Source organism: Triturus cristatus, chromosome 1_2 (assembly GCF_964204655.1).
Source record: "Triturus cristatus chromosome 1_2, aTriCri1.1, whole genome shotgun sequence".
In the NCBI taxonomy this organism is placed as follows: domain Eukaryota; kingdom Metazoa; phylum Chordata; class Amphibia; order Caudata; family Salamandridae; genus Triturus; species Triturus cristatus.
Window position 1 is genome coordinate 977,597,782 of NC_140580.1, and position 12,776 is coordinate 977,610,557.

A 12,776-nucleotide genomic window follows, 5' to 3' on the forward strand; every position below is an offset into this window, starting at 1 on the left:
AATTCTGAATCTTTATGCTCCACCACTATTGTCAGCTATCTTTCTATAGCTCCGAGCTTCCCACCGGTACATGGTGATGTATTGGTCAGTTGTTAGAGAATGACACAGTTAACTTAGCGTTCAAGACAGACACTTCAGATGACTTTTGTAAACTTTTCGGGCATTTGGTGATGTCTGGCATCATGGTCAGGCGAAAGCACAGATACATTCTGGTTTTTGGGGTGCCCGCAAATCCTTTGCATGCATAGACATTTTATACCCGCCTCTTCTCTTTATAAGGCAAATACCATGCACTTCCTTGATTAATGCCATGAATCTCCCACTGAATTGATGTCAGACCAAACTAGCAATCCCCAGAAGGTACATGGAGACAATGGATTGTGGTTCACAAATTACAACTTGCCAGACCCCATCAATATTTTCAGCTTAACGTGGGCTCGATTGATTTTCCTTTGACACTATCTGGTGCTTAGCAGCAGGGTGATGGGTTACAGCCATGTGTCATTTGGAGGCTCCTATTCTTTATGTCAAAGTTCAGTACTGCACTACAAAAGACAAGGCAGTGTTCCAGGGCTTGGAATGGACTCTAAAGCCTGCTCTCATGGAGGAAGCCAGGTGATCTTGAGGGCATCTCAGTGCAGGTTTTATGAAATCAGGAGAAAGACAGAAAAACGGATATATTCACCCAGTAAAAGGAAAGATAACATTCAGTAACAGACGATATTGGATGGCACTGGGCAGATGGTCAGGGACCCTTGACCTGTAACACAGAGAATGCCATTTAATATGACAACCTATAGTTCATCCAGGCTTTATCACCCATCAAGGCATACCTTCCAGTGGTCTGTGTTTTCCTAATTGAATGGGACTCCATCAAAGAGTGGAAATAGATCAGCTACAGTTGAGTACAATTCTAGATCCTAATGGATTTCCCATATATTGTTTTAGATATTCTCCTGCTGTCATCCTGCATTTACTCACACTGTATGAGGCATCGCAAACAGAAGGGCTCTCCCTCCAAACTTACACCAGGCAGTATTCGTAGCCCATCAAAAGCCCAGACATCCAGTCAGCAGATGTGAACCCTGTAGGGCCATCATCATCATTACTATTCAGGCAAACATTTCAAAATACTGGCAACCTGCCTTCTTGGGGTAATCCTTTCGCTAGTCTATTCAGACCAAAATTAATGCATCCAAGGTAGGCCCACAAATCACATTGGGCTTGCAGAATGTTGTGACTGCCGCAAGACTTTTCAGGTCCTAATAAGAGGTTTTGAAAATAACTTTACCTGTTGTGGTTACTTATTCATAACACTTAGCAATATTAATTTACAACCACACTGTATTATCTATGTTCAACTGATGTACAAGGCACCTAGAGCTAGGGTAAGAATCAATAAGATGCTTTCAGATTCCTTTGTTATTGGGCAGCGGGCATGGAGGGGGGAGTCCCTTATCGACAATGCTTTTCGTATTGGTGATGGAGCTGCTTGTGAGATGGGTGCATTCAAGAGCCGAGGCCTTCTTGGGTTCTAGGAGTGAAATATTGGGTTCCTCTTTATGCTGATGGTCTCCTTGTATACTCACCCACCCAGCTCACTCTGGCCCATGGATTGACTGAAGTCTGCATTCATTCAGGGGGACCCTTCAGGTCTGTGGGTTACATGGATTCATTCCAGCGTCTATCCAGTGCAGGAGGAGGATGATATGAAAGCATGCACCCCCCAAATCACTTCCTATGATTGCAGTGAGAGGACTATGTCATCTAGTGGTGTTTATAGCCAGCTCCATTTCTTAGTGTTAGTCTAAAAATATGACTCCTTTATTATAAAGCCTCAAATGCAATTTTAGCAGTGGAACCCCCGCTTCTATCTCAACTTGAGAGAACTGCCCTCCTTAAAATGACACCTCTTCAAAAACTAAAAACACATAACAAATTACCCCAATAAAATTCCCTTTCATTTTTTCAGTGGGCAGTATCAATATTGATGACTGTTTTTTATCGGGAATTGGTGCCCCTATATCCATGACCAAGTGTAACAAATCTACATTTTATGGGGTGCTGGGGGGATGTATGTTCTGGTCAGCAGCGAGTATCTCATGTGGTAGTGGTCAACGACTGAATCTTCGGGACAAGCTCCGAACCAACATACAAGAGTGCACTATGGGCCCTGAGTCCACCCATGTCGCTCCGCTCTTCATATAGGAGAACGACTTCCACCAATATACTCAACTGCCCTTTAGTAGTTATCAAATTTGAAGCCCTTCTTCAAAAGCAATAGGTTGGTAAACTCACTAAGTTCATTCCCTGCTGTGGGATAGGGCACAATTTGCACCAATGACGGTCCAGAAAGGCTTGGAGGGCTGGCACGTTAGGGGTTTCCATGCTGAGCAGCGCAATATGCCCAAAATTATGTTTGTTCAGGCTCATATTTCCAGGAAGGTTTTGGCCTCCTAGCAACACAATTGTATTGTATTGCTTTTTGCAATTATGTCACACACTAACACTGTATATCAAGGGCCTCGATGCTTACTCAATTTTAACCCCATAGAGTCTAAACTCAGAGTTGGGACACGAAGGTGGGGCAGAATTACAAAGAACATTTGAATCAGATATATCAACATTCATACCTATTCCCAAAGCGGATGCAGTCATATGTCGAAATAGAGAGTATGCTGTTTTAAAAAAAAAAAAATCTTGTATCTTTATCGTACCCAATAAAACAACAAGTTAAATTTAGATAGTGGAAAGATCTCCAAGAAAATTATAAAGTACATGATGGCTTAAGTAAAAATCCAAAATTGTTTTTGCAAAATTCTTTTAACAACATATATAAACTGGCCTTTTCAATCCAAGAAATAAAAATGTATTATTAATCATGGCCATCTCTGCACAGTAATAACCCCGCATGGCAAGCCTACTGCATTTATGTTCAGTGATCCCGTGTGGCCAGAGACAATGTTTCTTCTGGTCAGTGATCTGCACATACATTTTTTAACTACATGTATTTTTTTTACTGCAATGTGGAATCACAAGTAGATCCGAAATTACCAATTCCAACTTTGCCTCATTCCATTAAGAAATCTGTTTCCTTTTACACCCTGGTTTGAGCAGAGGGTAAAAGGGGAGGGTGGGCCCAGTGCAGGTGATGGCGTGGGGTGGGCAGAAGGTTATAGTGTGGTGCCTACTTGCACCCAGATGATCGGGGGTGGGCTCTGTCAGCCCCAGGCCTTGGCACAGGCGCTGCAGAACCCACAAAATAACAATGCGGTAGTTTCGCAGATTAACGAGTTTTAAAGGTGACTTTATATTTTGCATTTATCTTGTTATTTTTGCAGTGCATTCAAAGATAAAGGTCAAATGTCAGTCTAGTCTTCTGACAAATTGCTTCTTATTCTTTTAACATGGATACTGGTGTTGACCTTTCTTTCTCTTACTGCAAAGTGTGGGGATTTCGTAAAGGCAACTATGTGATAATCTTGCTGGTGTGAAAGGAAGAAATGTAGAATGCCGTTTTCTTCTAACACGCAACGAAATTTAAATATCTATAAATGAACTGTAAAATGTTTCAAAATAAATAAAAAGCTAGGAAAGAACAAATGAAACACTATTTTCGAATTCTGAAGTGTGATGGAAACAAAGATTTTAATAGGATCAAAACAAATCAAGACACTTTACTTGGTGATTCCCAAAGGACAAATATTTGCTGAAACTCAATTTCCACTCATTATCGGTTGTGCACTATGTAGTTTTATCAGTCTGTGCAAATGTAGCTGTCTGTAAATGACAATGTGCTACCAGATCATGCTTTAGTAATATATTTGTGACAGGGTCATCAAAAATGCACCTACAGCTACATACCACACCCGTATCAATGTGCTGCTTAAATAGTGTGGCTCATTTGCGGCACTTCTTCTTTGTATGATGCTCACATTTTTCAGAAAACCCAGGAGTTCAGGGATGTAACATCAATTACTGCACCCCTCTGAATATTGTTCCAGCACCATTGGGCCTTTGCCACTGACCTGGGGCTTTATTATTTTCAATGTTGTGCCAGGTGCAGAATTGCACCCGAGGTTGCTGGGGTGAGGCAGAGTGAGTAGTGGGTGTGGGGAACAGGAGCCATCCTGAGGTCAAGTGGGACAAATGAGTGCACTAGGCCTCTTCCTCTGGTCCAGGACACTTGATTCTCGTGGGGGGCTTGGGGTTCTGAGAGTGGGGTAGGACCACCTGTCAGCCCCAGGCACTGCCTATGGCTGCCTATGGCTCGAGGCTCTCTTTGCTCCTGGCTCTCTTTGCTTCAAGATGAGAAATGGGGTTTGTGTGGGCTGGAGAAGGTGGCCAGGAGTTGGGGAGTTTGTACACGTACCCCATGGAGTTACAGGGGGCAGCTGGGGGCAACCTCTGCCTTCCACCCACACTGGCCCAGCCGATGTTCCAACACCCTGGTTTACCAGGTGAATCCCGGGTGTGGGAAAATCACCCCACTACAAATGGCCCAGAATCACTCACAATCAGGGCCTTAGTAATGGGAGACATCAAGAGGCTGTGTAGGTATTTAGCCAAATCTTTAGCTGCATGGTTCCGAGTTAAAATATTTAACTGATGTTGACATTCACCCTCCCCTAAGAGCTGAATAAAACAGCTTCTCTAATAAATCTAATCCCTTCTTTATTAAACATCACTCACAGTAGCTTGCTCCTGTTAGCATAATGTTCAGGACATAAAGGCAAAATATAGTGAAGCTTTTTTTTGAACCCCTCAAAATCTTCAAAGTTTGTTTTGCCTACAAAAAGAGTTCATACTCTTTCCAGAATAGAAGATGAATGCAAACTATATATCAGAAATTCCCTCTTAACTTCAGCATTGAGGTTAGAATCAATATGAGATCACCTCAGAGGAGAATAAGTTACGACTCTATATTTGCTAAACAAATGTTGTTTTAATTGCTGATACAAAGGAGGTCTGTCTACCTGGATTTTTCAATAAATATTTAACCTTGGAGATGTAATGGGTAAGCAGACCTGCCATGTGCCCAGACTAAGGCCTGATCTGGAGGGTGGTGAAAGGAATAGTGTTCATTGGGATGGCCGAAGACTTTACCTCCACCATCCGGAGAGTACTCTGCCCGCCACATTTAGAGATACCCGCCAGCTCTGTGGTCATCGCTATTCAATGAAAGGAACCACTATCACAGCAGTTCCTCTCAGTGTACTAAAAGTTTGGTGTACAGCAACTTTGGGATTTGGTGGTTGTCCACGAAGCTTTTGACTTTTTAAATTAATTTTTTACTTCCAAAGCATAAGTTTGTTTCAGAAAACCGAAAACTAATGACTGCTGCACCCTGGGAGTTTTCTAGCAGGGTATGGAGGCCATTATTGTGTTTTTTCCTCTCCCTCACCACCAGGTGTTTCGATGCAGTGAGGGACAGGACAAAAAACAGACATTATACCATCTGCACTATGGGCCGTCTGAGGAAGTATTCTGTCCACGGGAGCCAACGACGGCTCTGTCGATAGAATACTTAGGATTCGCCTGTCTCTAAATGAGGCAGGTTGACTGAGGGTTTGGTGGGCATGGTACCCCTTTCACATTTGCAACAGAATTCCCTGTCCACCAAACTCTAAATTGGGCGTAAGTCCATTCATACTTGATAAAATGTAATTAAATGGACAATAAGTAGGCAACATGGGAAGTTGACCACAGTTGCTAAGACAGTAAAAGAGAGGCAGGCGTCCTTCATTGCACCCAGCGAGGTGCTGTTGTCAGCTCACTTTCGACTGATTCAATTCAATCAGTATTTAATTGCACCATTTTACATTTCCGAAACGTTGCCATTAGTGTGGCATAAATGATCAAAACTTGGTTAAAGGTTTCAACTGATAACGGATGTGCTACAGGACCCAGAGGTGCACGGGAGGTCTCACAACAATATGGTGGCAGTACCACAATACAGAATTCCAAGTCCTTTTTGCTGAAGCATATCAAACGGGCAAAAGCGATCCAAGTTAAAAGTAGGATATAACATAAGACGCGTGTGAGAATATGCCCCTTTTTGCGTGGTCACCCCCATTTTGTGTGGACTGATGCTACTAGTTTTTTTTAAGTCTGCTTCCAGTGTGTGTGGTCTGACCCAAAACATGGCAAAACAGGCCAGTGCCTTATTAGCCTATTTAACTTTCCAGTAAGGATGTAGAATTTGGTGTAAGAAAACACTCCAATGGCATGGAAAATTGAATGTCGCCCATCGACTGCTGCAACTATTGTGCTATTCACTAGGCTGACAAAATCATGGATCAGGCCTACATGTGTAGCCTGACACCTGCAGCTTTTAAACCTGCAGGCAGATGTCAAAATAAACCTTTTCATGGTAGGGAAACACACATTTCAAATATTAAGTCGCTCCTAAATAGGCTTTGTACCCCACAAGCTAGGGTCCCTGGAGTTTAAAGTGGAAAGTATAAGAATGTAATGTGTGTATCTTCCTACAGTGACTGGCCAACCAAAGCTACTTTCAGCATTAGGATTGTAGCTCATTCAATGAAGGACAAGCTAAAGTACGTTTAATGTGTTAATCCCAGTTCTTGGGTTTGTAATAAGACACAGAGATGGTTCAACCACCCTTTTTAATATTTATTAAAAATGCAATTCAATTGTGGGATTTTTGATAAATATATAGCAAAATATATTTTTTTAAATTATACTTTCCTGCCTTAAGCCCCAGCCGGCTAATTAGCACTGGCCTGTTCAGTGCTGCATTGCTGTGGGGGAAAGGAGGGAGAAATGCAACCCAGCTGAACCGAAACAGGGCAGTTTAGGAGTGCCTAGAAAATTCACTAACTTAACAAGGAACAGCGGGAGACCTGCACATTTATAGTTTTGTAATATGGGAAGCATGGAGAAGAGGGCTCTTTTGATCCCAAAATACACTCCTATCGCTTCCTGGCTTTATCCTCGGTGGGGCAGGAAGCATGCCCAAAAACCAGTTTGGAGTGGTTGAGGTCACATGTCACTAGCTCCATCCAATGGCAGCAAGATGTTGCCATGTTGGATTTTACACAAAATGGTAGACTGTTTCATAGCTTGCAGTGAGAAAACAGGATGTGCTGCAAAAAGTGGGACGTTTGCCCTTGGAACTTTCTGCCCATTGGTCAGGGAGTGTTCAGGAGTCACTTGGCCCTGCCTCCACTTGTACCCAGGACTAAGAAGTGGACTCAAAATGCCTGTGTGGCTACAAGAACATACAAGCTGCAAAAGGCATTTTTGATACAGTGACCAGTTGACCAGTTACAAGTGGACCTGGACAGGGCCTTGCTTTTTGCTTCTGCTAGAGTCTGTCTTGGTCCTTAAGGTCCTGGGAGCCCTAGAACTGACCCAATTAGAACAATTAGGACTTTTTTTGTACTCGGAAGACCTCCGGAGCACTGGGACCCTGCAACAAAGGTGTCCAATTTCAGGACAACTTCATTGCATACAGCTTCATTCTTGCCTGGCCGGAAGATTTTGAGCACCAAAAAGAGAAGAGTCCAAAAGTTAGAAATCTGGGCAATGTCATGAATTGTATCTGCCAAAATTCAGCAACAGCGAAATTTGAATTTTCTGCCAAAAACAACAGCTACAGCAGGACCTTGTCCAGAGGCTACCCAGACTCAAGAGAATTTTGCTGCATGCATCTTTCAACCTTGCCCCAATGGAGGATTTTGACTTCCATAAAAACACCAAGTCAGAAGGTAAAAGCTTTGACTGAGGCGATCCACTTGATGTATTTCTCCTCTGCTCCAGCACGGTCAGCCTGAAATTGTGTCTAGCTCCCAGTTAAACATGAACAGTGGTTTTTGATTGGCACTATAATGCACGCAGCTCTTTTTGCTTTTAAAATTTCTAACTCCATCTCTCCGGTCCGCCTGATTAGATTTCAGTTGTTTAGGTCTGGTTTTAACCAAGCCCTTTTGATTTTACTATAATGATATGTACAATATACCTGCACAAAGGGGTTTTAAGCCAACTCTCTCCATCCATTGATTTTTAGGTCTCGCCTGACCCAGTGCATGCGCTGGTCTGGCGAGACTTATTGAGAGGGCTCCAAAAAGTGCTACCAGGCCAGCCTAGAGCCACAGTGCATGTGCGCGGACGCGCGCGCCGCGCTTTACCGTGATTACTTTCACTTTAGCGGCCGCACGGCCGCTTTGATGTTTGATGTGATATCGATCGCGAACACTTTCACTTTCGCGGTCGCTTTGCATAGCCAATAGGTCTCGTTTTTGGGACCTTATAAGTGTTTAGTTATGCAACTGTTGCATGGCTAAACACTTATAAGGTCCCAAAGGCGAGACCTATTGGCTATGCCAATGCTTGTTTTGTTTGTCATTCACATTTTGCTTCCGCTCACTATAGCATACAGCATGGAGAAACGGGTCAGTCTACTTCAGCCACCGTCTAACTTTACTTTCAGTGACTGCATTTTGTTCTATCACAAGGAGCACATTCACCAACCAGGTTGTTCCCTTTGAGTCAGTGATTTAGTTTTTCCTTTATTATTACTTTAGTGTTGCTTTTGTGCTTATACATTTTTCTTATGTTAAGCCTGTCTGGTCTGTGCCATAGCGTGCAGGGGTTTTGCCAGGTTTAAATTAGTGTGAAACTGTGTATTTTACCTTACCGGATTTTGGGATACATTGCTTAAACAGACCATTAGGATTTCCAGAAAACTCAAAAACAATGTGTCTAGTGTACTAGACTGTCACTTGTTCTCATTTGCTTCTTATGACTGTAAATGTTTCTATGCTTTGTTACAGGGAAAGAATTTGGAGAATCCAGTTAGCCATCCATGCTATCCAAATGGCTACAGCGAGAAAGTCCCTCTGACCTCTCTGTATGACAGCCCCTGTACTCTTCACCTGGCTCCTTCATCCTACAGACCAGGCCTCACAGGGAACATCACCATAGTGGGTGGTGGCGACGCAGTTGATTGCCGCTCACTCACAAAGCGGATCTTCAACTTTTCCGCATGCGGAAAGACTCAAGCATGCACCTTCGATGGAGTCTACCAGCCACCTGTCTCAGGGAAGTTTTTTGTAAGTTATTCATAATTGGATGTGCTATGTACAAAAGGTGTCAAATATTTTGTTCACTGCAACGAGCGGAGATAACAGAGATGCTACCCCCTGATATGCCACCATATAACACAGACTTTATGGCCACTGCTATTTGTATTTACTGTATTTATTTATTTTTTATAAAATCATCTTAAACAGAAATGATGAACATAACTTCAGTCCTGAATTTGGGTAGGTGGTTGCAGGTGCTGGGCACCATCCTTCATGGTTCTGGGACATTTCATCATGATCAGACTTCAAACCAGTGCAAGACAGAGTAAGGCAGAAAAGAGATGAAGCGGTAGGGGCAAAAGATAGCAAAAGAGTGACAAGGACAGAAAACAGGGATGAAAAAGAAACTGCACAAGTGAGATAAAGAAAGAGAAAGCGTGGGGTGAAAAAAGAACAACATGAGATGAAATCAAGACTAGGCTAGCCTTGGTATTCATTTGGGCAAGCCTGGGATTTGGCAAGACCCTCAGAGGGCCCCTAAGAAATACTTTGGGCCTCTGCACCTATTTATTTATTATTAATATTATTTCTTTACAACTTAAACTCCTTATATTCTGATAATGTGCTATTTAGAAAAATGCGGAACGTGAAGATACATAGGGGCCACCACAACATCACTTTTAGTGATGTTGCGGTAGCAACAGGGGCTGCCTTGTAAATAAGGCCCCCTTTCAAGCTGTGCGTGAAAGGGGAGGGCAATGGGTGTTGCTGTGGGCGTTACACCGCAACACCCATTGATTTTGACGCTGCCGATCTCCTGTAGGGAAACCCCACCTGCCTCAGCCCAAGAAGCAGCCATTGCTCTGGTTGACCTTGCCAAGACACCCCCGGCAAATCCAGCTTTATAGAAGAATAAGCCTGAGCAATCGCCTGCCTGACCCATCTACTGATAGTAGCGTTAAATACCTTTTTAACTCTACAGGCTGTTCAATGAAAAACAATGAAACTCAAAAGGATTTTAAGGTCGAGCCTAGAGCAGCGCATGCGCTGAACTCTGGCAAGACTTTTAGTAAGGACTTCAGAAAATACTACCACTGTGGCCTGGAGCTCGCGTGCATGTGCGCGGGCACACGCTTACAAGCAGAGGCGCCATATGGCTTTCCTCTCTCCTCATGGCTCACAGGCCCTGGCTGTTCTCTCCTTCCTCTGCATTCCATTCTCCTTATCTCCCAAGTTGAAAACAACCCAGTGCCGACCTTCTCCAGCCTGCTCTTTCCCCTCTCGACCCTCCTGTTTGCAAGCCTCACCACTATTCATGCCATGGAAGTTTGTCAATAGGGCATAAACAGTGCATTTTTCATTTCTTGAAAACAAGGGTCCCTGTCTCCCTTTCTACTCTGGGTTGCTCGCTCCTCTGGCCCCCACCTCTAGGCTTCAAGGTCAGAGTCTGCCAGCAGCTTCAATCTGCAGCTCTTCTCTCCTCCTTCTCACCCCCTTTTTCAGAGTGGGGGGGGGGGGCAGGGAGGCTGGGTCCATTGCAAGCTTCTCAACCAGCAGCTTTAGGTATGTCATGGAAGCAGCCACTTTACCCATAGTACGAAGTGCTTACCCCCTCTGCCCCCGCTCTGTCCTAACACTTATCATCAGGTTCAAAGCTCGCTTTGCTTACCCCCCTGCGCCCGCTCTGTCCTAACACTTATCATCAGGTTCAAAGCTCACCGTGCTTGCCCCCGCTCTGTTCTAACACTTATCATCAGGTTCAAAGCTCGCCGTGCTTACCCCCCTGCCCCCTCTCTGTCCTAAAACTGAACATACGGTTCAAAGCTCGCCGTGCTCACCCTCCTGTCCCCCGCTCTGTCCTAAAACAGATCATCCAGTTCAAAGCTTGCCGTGCCTACCCCCTCTGCTCCCGCTCTGTCCTAACACTGATCATCAGGTTCAAAGCTCACCGTCCTTACCCCCCTGCCTCCCGCTCGGTCCTAAAACTGATCATACGGTTCGAAGCTCGCCGTGCTTACCCCCCTGCCCCCGCTCTGTCCTAAAACAGATCATCCTGTTCAAAGCTCGACATACTTACCCCCTGCCCCTGTTCTGTCCTAACACTTATCATCAGGTTCAAAGCTCACCGTGCTTATCCCCCTGCCCCCGCTCTGTCCTAACACTGATCGTCAGGTTCAAAGATCGCCGTGCTTACCCCCCTGCCCCCGCTCTGTCCTAACACTGATCATCAGGTTCAAACCTCACCGTGCTTACCCCCTGCCCCCGCTCTGTCCTAAAACTGATCATCAGGTTCAAAGCTCGCCGTGCTTACCCCCCTGCCCCGCTCTGTCCTAACACTTATTATCAGGTTCAAAGCTCCCCGTGCTTACCCCCTCTGCCCCCGCTCTGTCCTGACACTTATCATCAGTTTCAAAGCTCGCCGTGCTTACCCCCCTGACCCCTGCTCTCTCCTAACACTGATCATCAGGTTCAAAGCTCACCGTTCTTACCCCCCTGCCCCCTGCTCTGTCCTAACACTTATCAACAGGTTCAAAGCTCGCCGGGCTTATCCCCCTGCCCCCAACTCTGTCCTAAAACTGATCATCAGGTTCAAAGCTCGCCGTGCTTATCCCCCTTCCCCCGTTCTGTCCTAACACTTATCATCAGGTTCAAAGCTCGCCATGCTTACCCCCTGCCCCCAGCTCTGTCCTAACACTGATCATCAGTTATAAAGCTCGCCGTGCTGTAGTGTCTTGCATTTCTGCTTAGGCAGTCTAGTTATCCTGTGGAATGTTGACATTCATGTGATGGTTGGAATGTTGGCATTCTGGACTCTAGGAGTCAGTTGAGAGCTGGGCTGAGCAAGTAACATACTGCTCCTGGTGGGGTCTCTGCCTAAGCTTCCATCTTCTACTTGGAATAAACTTCTAAATATACTACCTCGTCTGATTCCTGATTCATACACCATCACTACACGTGCTTACCCGCCTGCCCCCCGCTCTGTCCTAACACTGATCATCGGGTTCAAACCTCACCGTCCTTACCCCCCTGCCCCCGCTCTGTCCTAACACCTATCATCAGGTTCAAACCTCACCGTACTTACCCCCTGCCCCTCGCTCTGTCCTAAAACTTATCATCAGGTTCAAAGCTTGTGTGCTTACCCCACTGCCCCCGCTCTGTCCTAAAACTGATCATACAGTTCAAAGCTCGCCGTGCTTACCCCCCCTGCCCCCGCTCTGTCCTAAAACAGATCATCCTGTTCAAAGCTCGCCATACTTACCCCCTGCCCTGTCCTAACACTTATCATCAGGTTCAAAGCTCGCCATGCTTACCCCCCTGCCCCGCTCTGTCCTAACACTTATCATCAGTTTCAAAGCTTGCCATGCTTACCCCCCTGCCCCCTGCTCTGTCCTAAAACGTATCATCAGGTTCAAAGCTCGTCGTGCTTACCCTCTCTGCCCCCGCTCTGTCCTAACACTTATCATCAGGTTCAAAGCTCGCCGTGCTTACTCCCCTGCCCCCCGCTCTGTCCTAACACTTATCATCAAGTTTAAAGCTTGACGTGCTTACCCCCCTGCCCCCTGCTCTGTCCTAACACTTATTGTTAGGTTCAAAGCTCGCTCTGCTTACCCCCTCTGCCCCCGCTCTGTCCTAACACTTATCATCAGGTTCAAAGCTCACCATGCTTACCCCCTGCCCCCTGCTCTGTCCTAACACTTATCAACAAGTTCAAAGCTCGCCGGGCTT

At 45.2% G+C, this 12,776-nt stretch overlaps 1 protein-coding gene across 3 annotated transcripts in view; it reads left to right on the plus strand.

Annotated features, from left to right (window-relative positions):
• Positions 1-12,776, plus strand: part of LOC146868496 (ectonucleoside triphosphate diphosphohydrolase 8-like) — a 539,122-nt gene that overhangs the window by 439,435 nt on the left and 86,911 nt on the right. For all 3 annotated transcript variants that reach the window (XM_085610637.1, XM_085610629.1, XM_085610646.1), the window contains one exon: positions 8,799-9,077. In XM_085610637.1, coding sequence (XP_085466763.1) covers positions 8,799-9,077 — 279 coding nt within the window. The remainder of the gene's footprint in view (positions 1-8,798; positions 9,078-12,776) is intronic.